Source organism: Bacillus rossius, chromosome 3 (genome assembly GCF_032445375.1).
Source record: "Bacillus rossius redtenbacheri isolate Brsri chromosome 3, Brsri_v3, whole genome shotgun sequence".
NCBI lineage: Eukaryota > Metazoa > Arthropoda > Insecta > Phasmatodea > Bacillidae > Bacillus > Bacillus rossius.
Genome location: NC_086332.1, coordinates 43,060,843 through 43,073,286, shown reverse-complemented (window position 1 = coordinate 43,073,286; position 12,444 = coordinate 43,060,843). Strand labels below are relative to the sequence as shown.

At 34.5% G+C, this 12,444-nt stretch overlaps 1 protein-coding gene across 1 annotated transcript in view; it reads right to left on the bottom strand.

The window, feature by feature from the left end:
• LOC134530589 (ATP-dependent RNA helicase vasa-like) overlaps nucleotides 1-12,444 on the bottom strand; it is a 59,271-nt gene that overhangs the window by 23,225 nt on the left and 23,602 nt on the right. Inside the window, exons 6-7 of the mRNA XM_063365563.1 lie at nucleotides 7,853-8,251; nucleotides 1,764-1,959 (exon numbers count right to left, since the gene is read on the bottom strand). Coding sequence (XP_063221633.1) covers nucleotides 1,764-1,959; nucleotides 7,853-8,251 — 595 coding nt within the window. The remainder of the gene's footprint in view (nucleotides 1-1,763; nucleotides 1,960-7,852; nucleotides 8,252-12,444) is intronic.

Genomic DNA, 12,444 nt, shown 5'->3' with positions numbered 1-12,444 from the left:
TCCATTCCCCAATACAGTTTGTCAGTGAAATGGCCCTTTCAAGTGTTGAAGGCCATTTGTAAGCTTCGTCTAAGCGAAGTTGCTTCTTTGTTGGTTCTAAAGTTTTTTCCCCAATATTTCCGCCTTTCCGTGTTGCTTCTATCTGTTCAAGTTCTTTTTTCAAATTTGGATGTTGCATCAGATGTCGAAGCAACCCAGATGTGCTACCAAAATTGGTTTTTAAAACCTTTTTGCATTGTTTACACTGTGCAGACACATTATCTGGCATTTTTTGGTAAAAAGACCAGATAGGAGTTTTTAATTTGGTGTGGCGACTTTCCATGATGAAATTCACGTACGTAAACACACACACCTTATGTAAACAACTTCACACTAAAATACTCGCCAACACAGATAATATCACAATGCGTTTAAAACCGGAGTAAAATACATTGAATATCTTGTTCTGTAGAGAAAGGAACCTGAATCTCTGGCGCTCGGCTTTGTGTGTGGAACAGCATCGGTGACAAACTTTACGATATGTAAATATTTAGAAATAACATTTCACCACAGTTTCTCTCAACTCCTATCTTTGCTTTCACCGTCGTTTGTCCTAAACACCAAATTTATGAACGTTCAAATACATTTCGATGTAATATACATCAGTGTCGCCAACGTCTTTCCGCAATATTTCTTATTCGTTAAAACGAACATCACCGAACATGCACGAAGACGCCATATTTACAAGACTTTGAACGTTCACATCACCAAACGTTTTACTCATGGCCGTATGGTACACCTTGGCAAGTGGCACAAAAAAAATGTTTACAATGGCAAACGAAGCTGAGAAATCGCCGTGGCCACAAACGAACGTAGTAAACTAAATACAGTTTACACAATTCGCTTTACTTTTGTTGTTCCGTCTAAACTTGTGTCACGGTTAGCTATAAAATGGAGCGCTAATGCAACATTAATTGCGGGAAATGCTTTGCATTAAACGGGAAAATAATGCATTAAAACTATAGGGAAAATGACGGTGCCAGTTAAAAAAATACGTTAATTACGCAAATTCGTATATCTCAGGTACGTAAAAATGAGGTTCTACTGTAATCACAGAAAACTTATGTTCCGTTACGACGACACCTAAAGATAGGTTACGCAGTGATTTTATCAGAAAAATTATCCATATACATTTTCGGGAAATATTACTTTCCCGAATAATTTCGGGAAAAATTCATTCCCGAAATTTCCCGAAAAATCGGGATCCCGCCCAGCTCTATTTATAAGCTGTGTGTCAGGGTTCTAGTGTACATGTTTCAGTAATAACAAAGAAACATATATCGCACACACATCTGTATTTCACTTATTTCTTATCACAGGAATTGGCTCGGACCACAAGGTAAATTGAGTAAAATATTTATTTGCTATACTGATCAAAAAATACTTTATGAAAAAATAAAATTAAAGATGGACCAACCAAATCCTTAAATACCAACAAATCTTAAAAGAATTATATATTCAAGAAAAAAGTAACGAAAACAATGGGAAGGAATTAAAAAAAATTAATACTGTTAAATTTCAAGTTCACTAGGTCAAATTTTTTTTTCTGCATACCTTTCCTGTTACCATTCCCTAAGATAGTTTACTTTTAACATGCAATTATACAGATAAAATTACAAATTCTGGAAACTTAGTTCATAAATGAAACATTTGGAGGGTTAAATGTTTCAACAGCATTGTTAATATTTTTTGTTTCAAAGGAACTTCTGGTAGGCGAAACTCACGATGCTCAGAAAGAATGTTTTTGAGGGTTTTCCTCTTCTCGAACTTGGGCACCTGCAGCACTATCTGCTGCACATTGGTGCAGGCCTCGCCCACATTGCCCACCGACACAAACAGGTAGTTATGCAGGAACTTGCCAGCCAGCTGCTGGATCTCAGACGGGAAGGTGGCCGAAAACATGAGTGTCTGCCGCTCCCCCTGGAACACACGTCCTGTCTTAGCATAGCAACGGCAAGAACCACTTTCAACACTCAATCTAGTTAGAACGGACTTGGCATGTGTTAAAACAAAGTTTTTCATAATTTGTATTTCCTTTCACAATACATGTAACATTTATCAAATCATAAAATATTGAAGTTTTTTTTTTATTCTGTGAACCTGGTTTTCTCAGGATACAATTATTTAATTTAGTTCACAGTATACTCCCAAAAATGTTGTAAAATGAGAATTATGCTTATAAAAAATTAACTCTTGAGGGACACCTTTTCTGAATGAAAACAAAAAGATAAATAAAACATAGTTTAGAGTTTAGGCTTCTGTTTATCCTATTTATTTATTGTAATTAAATTTTGTATCAAATATATTATTCATGAATATGGAATATTTTCTAATCAAATTTGAACAGAAAACCAAGAAATACCATGAAAACAGAAATTTGCAGCCCTTTATTGCGACCCCTCATGGTTCCCGAGAACAGGGTTGTGATAAAAATATTCGACCAACTGACCCACCCCTATTTCATATGACATTTTTCGTACGAAGACTGTGGTCAGCCTGACACGAAATTGACAATTTTTAAAATTCAATATAAATTTGTTTTAATAGCAGACCTCTTCCGAAAAGAAAAGATACCCATGAATAGTATATTGGACAACAGTCACCATTAGCAACAAACATGGCGCAAATGGATGTATTAATGAGCGCTACGTCCACTTGACACCAATTCCATAGGAAAATGAAATAAATTTTTATTAAAATTATAATTTATTAGACATGGACAGTAACTATATATTTACCATGCCACAGATGTCAAGAAGTTAAATGCTGTGACATTGCTTTGTTGTCGCTCTCGCTAGCGGACGAGACGTAAAATGTTATCGAAGTATGGAGAAGGGGGATGCAGGGGGAGAACAGCAGTCAGCCAGCTGTGCAATGTGTGCTGTGGTAAAAGGGCTAAAAATTTGTTTGCACTGTGAATTAATCTTTATTTTACCAACCCAAGTTCTACAAATTTCCTTAGCTGTCCAGATAAACATCGCTGCAGTAGTTGGAACACTAGAAGGGTAGGGGTGGACATGCATCTGGACAGTCGCTGTCCATCAGTAAGATTTGAAAAAAATAAATAATACATTTTTGCGTAAATCATACACTATGATTAGAGACGGGTGTTTTCAGTGAAAAAATTTGCACAATTTCGTTACTTTTTACGAGATGATTTCGGTATATTTCTCGCTATTTTATCAGTAGTTTCGTCAAAAATTTCGTTGATTTTAAAACTGCAATATGAGGTTTATAAATATACAAGCAACAATTCAACAACTATGCAGAGCATTTCCGTATTCTACTGGCAGACGGCAAGTTCCCAGCGCCTTAAAAAAAAATAAAAAATAGTGGTGTATAATTTGTAACCTGTAAGGCCTACCACAATTCCGAGTAGGATAATTCACAAGATATTATTGCACAATTTATACAAATTTTTTTTGCCTGCATTGTTCAGGTTTTAAAAAATGCATATATTTACTAGGCCTAAACATGTTACAAAGCACAGTACTGGGACTGTTTTAAAAAATTTACTGACAAAAAAAAAAAGCTCAAGTCCTAACCTAAAAACAAATAAGTAACGTATATATTTACCTATGGCTAGGTTATATCAACTTTTTCCAATAAGTGCTGTAAAAAACGTGACTCGCAGCTATATGAATATTTCAAGAGTAGGTAGGCTTAACAAAATTTATTTTCGTAACATTTCTGTTTATCTGCTTAAGAATGCACAAAACTGTTAAAATATTGTACGCCCTACCTGCAATGCACTTGTGCATCCATTGACGAAGTTTCGGGTCATCCAGTTTTTAAATCGGGATGTTTGCTTCGATAAAAGCTCGAGTTGTTGACATAATGAACTCATTCTTGTCAAATTTTGCTTTTTTTGCCGTCAACAAGGCTGATTCCAGCGAAACTTGCCTTTTTTGCACCGGATTGTTAACTTTCCTTGTTTCTGTTATGCGAGGCAGTGTTTTTTTATGTGTTTCAAGCATGTGTCTTTCCATTGCCACTCTATTCTAATGTTGCAGTACTTGCACATGAGAATTTTTTGCACTTTGTCAAAGACATAGAATCCTTCGCTCGCAAACTTCGCCGCCCTGTCAAATACTGTCACAACCATTTTAAAATCAACGTTTTACAAAAATAAACCTTTGATTACATCCAAGCCATTTTAACAAACTGTGGCGAGTGGCGACTCTGGCGAGGCGATAGCGCGACACGAATACGACTTCCTAGACTATCGAAAGTCGTTAAAAATCGATTATAATCGACTACTGTTATCGAGTCATCAAAATACGGACGTTTAGCTATTTTCAGTGTGTTTTTTCTTAATTTTTTTTCGTGATTTCTCTAAGTAATTGATAATTATACATTTTTAAGTTATGGATATTAATTTAGTTAATATTTCGTGATTTCGCGCATAGCGAAAAACACCTGTCTGATTCAATCAATGTTAGTGAAACATGCACCATAAGTAAAGCAACAAACACATCAATTGTTTAATGGACGCTTACCTGCACAAAATCTACTTAATACCTAAAGGACTAAATTAATTTAGTATTAAAAAAACAAACAAAAAAAGAGCCTAATACAGTCAAATATAGGTAAACAAGAGCTATAATCCATTGCTTTAGATTACAATTAAATATTTTTTTTTTTAAACATCACATGAATGTACACAAATAAAATAAAAAAAGAACGTGGAGTCTTATGTTGTTTTAATCTATAGTAATATTCTTACGTTGCAGCTCTTCCGTAAATATGTAATTCCGAACACTAAAGACAGTCATTCCTCTATGTACCCTGAAAGCAGCAATTAATTTCTGAATAGTTTGAGAAATTGCCTTTTGTAGGTTACCGAGGCAATTTCTTAGAATATAGCAGTAGTTTTTGTGCACTCGCCACTGTACTATTTGGCTGTCTGAAGTCAGGAACATTTTCCAGAACAAATTTTCAGCGTGATCTGCTACACTAAACAAACTGCTATGTTCTATTAAAAAACTGCTGAAACAGCATTTCGCTTGAATCACATCTGTTGCACTGGTACGGCTTGCCAAATTAAAACTTTTTTTTCCCTCTGCAGAATTAACATTACTAACATGTTTCAAACACTTCAAGTTATTAGAAACATTATAAAAATCACAACAGGACATGCTGCAAAAAAAAATAAAATAAATTACAAAAAAAACAAAAAAAAAACCCATAGTTTGGGCCTTTTTTCACTTCTATACAGAAACAGTTCTGATGTCAACCTAAACACATGTCCATACTGTTTTTTAGTGCTCGATAAATACCTATTATGATGGCATACGCAACCTCGCTGAATACTAAATATTTTCAAACACAAGCATTCATCTTTCGAAGACGTACCAAAAAATACAACCTAACACACATCACCATTTCCGCCCCGGAACTAGATGTCACGTGAATAAGTTTCCCTTTAGGTTATTTAACAGAGAGGAAAAAAAAAGACAGGTTAATTACAGTTGGTTCGCTCGATATAGTTCCGTTCAATATTTCTTTACCTTCTATTGTTTGTGTGACAAAATACTTGGAAGATGAGCTGCCAATTGTAACAGAAACAAAACGCAATCAATAAAACAATTTCTACTACCAGAAAAAATGGCCAAAATATATCTTAAGCTTGAAATGAAAATGATGTTCAGAATTTTTGTACAACCATAAAGTAGATTATTTTTCCATACAAATTACTGGAAAACAGTAAAAGTAGGCATGTATGTAGATGTTTTCCACCAGATAAACACAGTTTTTTCACAGCATTTTGAACGAAACTAACCACTTGGCACAGCGATGTGCACTGTTTTACAGACAAATATAAAGCCTCATCAGTTTGCTCAAGTTCTAATACAATTTAAACTTTTACAATAAAATTAAGTATGCCGATAACACCGTTGTTAAGACTAACAAACCACCTTTAATCTGTCTATTTTCACTCACTTTACATCAGTGAATGTGGAAAATAAAAACCCTTAAAGTGAATAGACCTAACACATTTGGGTCCATGCTCGAGCTCAGATCAGGCAGTGTATTTTAATACAACTAACTGCAATCAAGTCTAACTTGAGCAGACATTTCATGGACATATGTGCTTGCTTGAGCAGAAAACAAGCTTAGATTGTTACACCCGCTCTACACAGTCTTAGTTCTATCGGTTGACGCAAGACGTCACGTGCTGTACCGTTTTAAGTGTGAAGTGGCCTTGGGTATGCTGCAACATACCAGGCGAATTACAAAGTTTCTAATGCGGTGGAAATGGAAAAAAAATTGTGATGCAAGAGTGACATATTTAGGATCAGGACAAATTTAATACTTTTTCTGATTAAAAATCTGACAACTGCAGTTCTGATTCTTTGTATGAACTATTGTCTGAAAGTTCAGTTAGATCAGGTTTGCATACAATTATTCAAAACCTACCGAATGTGCTTGAAACACATCTTACGTACGTCTAAATACACCCAATTTTGATACTATCTTACCAAGGGTGATTTTGTTTTATATTAGAGATGATGTTGCAAAAAGCTGGAAACAGAAGCGCAGTGTTTCTTGGGAAACCTGATCTAATATTGTACTTTACAAAATAAACAAAACTGGCGCTGACCACGTTGATCAATTACTCTGTTACAATCCCTTACAATATAAAATCAATAAAATGGTGGGAATGAATTTTTTTCCACCTCTTTAATATCAAAATGAATTAATTCATTTTTTTCAAAATACCCAGGGTAAATGGCAACAAAACTAGCATGGAAAGTTACACACAAGCTCTTAGGAACCAGCTGGCTTTGTATGGTGCTACTGACTGATCTACAGATCGTCATTTTCTGAAGAAAATTTGGCCAACTGAAAATAAATACAACCCCAAAAAGATAAAAGTATGTTTCGATGTGGGCAAAGCCAACAACGGTAAACAACTGAGAAAGGAAACTTGTGGTGCAAAGACTTTGGTTTTGCTCTGTGCATGCCAGATTGCTTCCAAACATTTCATACAAAATTTAATTTTTAATTTTTTTAAAAGTATTTGTATTATATACTGAGGTGATTTGGAAATATGTGATAGCTGAACTGGCTTAAAAAAAAAGTCATCACATCTTAGAATACCAGGTGTATAAGAAATTTTATTTATGTAAAACAAAGTTTATTGTATTAATTAAATTATCTGTAAATAAAAATAGATAAATTATGATTTAAATTTGTTAAGAAGCATAAACACTACATTTTTTTATCATATTAAATATTTTACATATCATTAAAAGTATTTAAAAATAAGTAAAAACCATAAAAAAGTAGAATATTTTGTGTTAAACCAGTCTTAAGCAGTTGACTAATGTGAATAGACCTAACAAAAACCCAAAATATTTTTTCACCCCTACCCAATTGCAATTATTTTTAGCGATCATAATACTTCCCAAATTTTTGTATCCAGCACAACTGTACTTTCTACTTATTTTACACAAATCTTAAGCCTCTTTGTATAAATATACTTGAGTCACCACACATTTATTCACAAAATCAACCTAATATCATAATCAACAGGTCAAAAAAAATGTGTGGATCAAAAAAGTTAAAAAAAAAAAAAAAAAGTGTAATAAGATAAAAAATAATCAAAACCAAGAGATGTTTGAAACAGCAAAAATGCAAGTTATAGTAACAGAAACCAACACATTGTACATTGTACTCTTAAGATGCTATTCAGAATCAAACACCTAACAATCTTACATGGTAAGTAAGTGGCAGTTTACACCTAGAGATCTGCATGCACACTGGTTAACAGCCCAGCCACCATTAACGACCTGGACAAAGTACTCACAGTGGGGACCATAGTCGTATGACTCATGACCTTCTCGATGTCTGGCAAGAAGCCCATGTCCAACATACGGTCGGCCTCATCCAGCACCACGAAGCGTATGGACCCAAATTGTACGAGACCGCGGTTGACGAAGTCGTTGAGGCGGCCAGGCGTGGCCACCAGGATGTGGCAGCCCTCCATGAGCTGGCGGATCTGATGGCCGGTTACCGTGCCGCCGTACACGAGGCGTGTCTGCACGATGGACCCGCGCGCAAACTTGCGGGCTTCCGCGTGTATCTGGATGGCCAGCTCGCGTGTCGGGGCGACTATCACCGCGTGAGGCTCCGTGTGCTCTCCCGAGCGCACCAGGTCCCGCTGATCCTCCAGCATGGCGTTGATCATGGGCACCAGGAATGCTGCCTACAAGCACCGCATCATCAGCGCTGGTATCGCACACCAATTTGTTCCAACAATGCAAATACTAGGTGAGAACACACAAACTGGTAATGAGTTCAGACGTAAATATGGAGTCAAAAGTATTGAAGAATGAGAAATTACAGTTTCATGGTGATCCTCACTTGCAGATATCATTTCATACACAATTCCTTACCGCATTTGGCCTCTTACAATTAATTTTTTTACACATTTCGACTTTTTCATCAATTTTTTTATTTATTTTAAAATTGTAACATGACCACCGGCAGTCATAATCAACTTTACTGGTGGACACGACACTGAGACAAAACATAATTACAATTACAAAAATACAAACATCAATGTTGATATGTGGACTCCCACCCTCATCGGTACCACAGCAGGAAAAAGTCTGCAATTGCAACACGAGGCCAAGAGTGCCACACAGCAAAAGTGACAACAACAAATACAACTGGTACATAAGACATAACTACGAATAATGATATAACATACACAAAATATACACACACCTAGAACAAAACCAACCATATCACACAATATAGACATAAATAACAAAATAAACATAAAATGAAATAAAATAAAATAAATTACTGATGAAGTTAAACTTTTGGCTTTAGAATTCCAATAACTGTTATTCATGATTAATCTGTAAATAATGTCATAATTATTATGAATAGTACAGTATTTTTGTGGTTGCTGGGTATTAAACAGGTGTTTTCAGCCCAGTATTTTTAAGGAAGTAGAATTAATTTTATAGTTATAACAATTTTAACAAACAGAGAATTTAAGTAGACTACATTAGTAGAGTAAAAGGGATTAGTTAGATGGAGGAAGGTATCTATTATTTAGTAATTACATACTTGGTTTGTACATTTTCAAATTTATAACTTATTAAAGCAAAATAGAGAGAGAGGATTGAACCTGGATTGGTGGCATAAAAAGTAATAAATTTGAGTAGAGCAAAGTTTGTAAGAGGAAAAATGTAAATAATTAAAATGTTTGTAAAAAATAATTTAGAATCTAGAATGACACTTAGATCATTAATTGTAGAACATTTAGTGATTAGAGTGTTTTCTAAAGAGTAATCAAATCTAAATGGTTGGTATTTCCTTGTGAAGGATATTATATTAGTGTTTTTTTTTCTTTATTTAGTGAAACCAAATACAATTTACACCAATTGTTAACTTGTATAATATCATTTTGTAGTAAGATATAATCATTGAGTCTCGCTATTTTCCTATAAATTTTTAAGCCATCAGCAAAAAGTAATCCTGTAGAGTAGTTGAGAGACAAAGACAAATTATGGTTATTAATAGTAACAAAAAAGTTCTGTTTATTAAATAACTGGAGAACCAATTTATATTTTTTCGTTAAACCAAAGTTAAATAATTTGTTAAGTATAGAATGGTTAACATTAACATGTGTAAAAGTCTCTGGCTAAATCTCAGTAACAGGCATCTACCTGTCCTCTGTTGGCAACTTCTCTGTATATATAGGATAAAGAAAGGAAAGTTATAGGTGGTCAACAACCTTTTTTCTAATACCATGTTAACTACTTGATAAACAGTTGTTCATTTAAAAGTTTAAAAATTTAAGAATTTTTTTTCCTTCAAAATTTTTAGAAAAACCATTGTATGGAGATAGGTCAATAGTTATTATCAAGTTTAGAGCTTTTTTGTGGATAGGTATAACTTTGGCTATTTTCCATTGAAACAGGAAGACAAAGGTTTTTCAACTAATGTTAAAAAATATGTAACAAGAGATGTACAAATAAGTGGGAGAAACCTTTTATAGTGAAATCTGGAATGCCGTCCGGACTAGTGGATTTAGATGTTTCTAGTTTTAATACCCCAGTACACAAAACTTTCAAAAATTGTAGGGACAGGTATAGACACTAAGGACATACAGTAGAGCACCCCTCAACCGTAATTACCACAAACGGAACTCCCAATATCCGGAACTAATTTTCCAAAAAAATTAAAACATTACAAAACATCTCCAAAACATTTCCGCACTGGAACGAGGCGTTTTTGCTTTTGCCTGACTGTAAATGTCTTGTAGGCGCGTGCGCGTACGTACGTCTGTCAGAGAGCTAATTATAGCCTGTCTTTCCCACGCATTGCGTAAATATACAGCTGGTTTTCGCGACGGACGTGAATTACTATAAAGATGTTTATGCTATAATTAGTTTTATTGTTTCACTATGTCAAGTAAACGAAAAATTCCGGCCAGCCCGAGAGTATGTACACAGACTCCCACTATACACGCTGACACACATGATAGCGAGTAACATTTACTTCCAATGTGTGATGCTTTCAGTTTATAGACAATAATTTAGTACCTATACAAATATGTATTATGTACATATTTATACATCAATACAGTAGAACCCTGTTATAATGTTCCTGCATATAATGTTTTCCTGCTTATAATGTCATATTTTTAAAGTCCCAATATTTCCCCCATAAGGACAATGTATTTATTTCCTGCATATAACGTTCATAAAAAGTGTAATTTCCTGCTTTTAATGTTTGCTTTCTAACATTCAATAAATGGGGAAAAAGTGTTTTAAAACCAAATTATTCCAACACTTATGATAAAAAGTTTCCTTTATGTATGTTTATGTTTACAATCACTGCCATTCAATACATGTTTGTTAAAATACAATTTTATGCTATATACTGAAGGTACACAATGTTCATATTTACGTGTCAGTTGGCACCCTTAGTCAACTCTTCTCTTCCTTGCCATTCCAGTGGGTATTCAGATGCACGTACATAGTCCTACGATATTTAAGTTGCCAACCATTGAGCGAGGGCATAACAAAGTGTTTTCTATTGCTTACAAATAATTTTTTTTTTCATTCATACGTAGGAATCCCAAAATAAAACATTTTCAGGTGGCGAAAGAGTAGACATTCTCACTCTTAATGTTGTCATCATGAATCGTGAGACAGTTTTACAAAAAATGTGGCAGTGTATCTTTAAGGACAAACAAAATTTAACCAGGGAACAAGACAAAGTTGAAAAATTGTTGGCTTGTTTCAGAAAATTCATGTATCAAGTATACTATCTTTGGTTTTAACATTAAAGTTGTTTACATAGCTTGGTGAGTCCATTGGTACAAAGCTCGAACACTATTAAGGGTATTAAGTGCTAAATTGAGATTTCCTGCTTATGTTTTTTTCTTGTGCTCCCTTGAAAAACATTATAACAGGGTTCTACTGTATATAGTTAAACAGTCTACATTTACCTGAATTTCTCTATCTCTTGTGTTTTTAAACGATATGCTTGAAGTGTTATTCTTGTGTATGTGAAATGTAAACTGTGCATGGCAGTGACTATACACTCTCCAGGAAGTGTGAATCACTAGCAGGTCAACACAGAAGTAACACAACACTGCAGCTGTAGTCCTACTACCTCCCCCGAACCCTCTTCATCATCCTCTTCGCTCACGATCGCATCCACCCACAGAGATAAGAAACACCCGCTTGCCAGCTTGCTAGAATGAAGGTAATTCAACCAGCCCGGAGTTTTACGACCTGGCACGTTTTGAAAACAGTACGTATGTAGATCTACATATTTTTTATTGTATGGTTTTATAACTGTGGAAAATATTTACAGTACAACTTTGGCTATACATATAAGTTAATGTGTGCAGCATGTAATGGCTTTTTTCTTTGCCTCCCTACCGCAACTCCCCTTACCCGGAATTTTCCCATAACCAGAATAGACCTCCCCCCAATGATTCCGGTTGAGGGGTGCTCTACTGTATTAGTTGACAAAGGATGTTGGTGTAACCATTGGATAGTTTGCTATGATCGTTCGTAATAATGCCAAAAAAATTTTGGGTTTGATTTAATATAGTTATTAGTATTCCGATACCATCGAATTTTGTCCCTTTTTATTAAGGAGTTTACTAATTTTCGAAATAAGAAAAAGTGAATAACAGGGATTATTATTTATTTTATTGTTTATGAAAATGCTTCTTAGATTTTAAAGTTTATACTAAATCAGTATAAAACCAGATAGGAAATTTAGAGGATTTGTTGGTAGATATAGGAATAAACTTGTTGATTTTTATCAGATATACAGTTAGTGAATTGTTCAAATAGTTCATTAACATAAAAACAATTTTAAAAAAACAGACTAGTAGTGGTTTTTAGTCATAAAGACCGA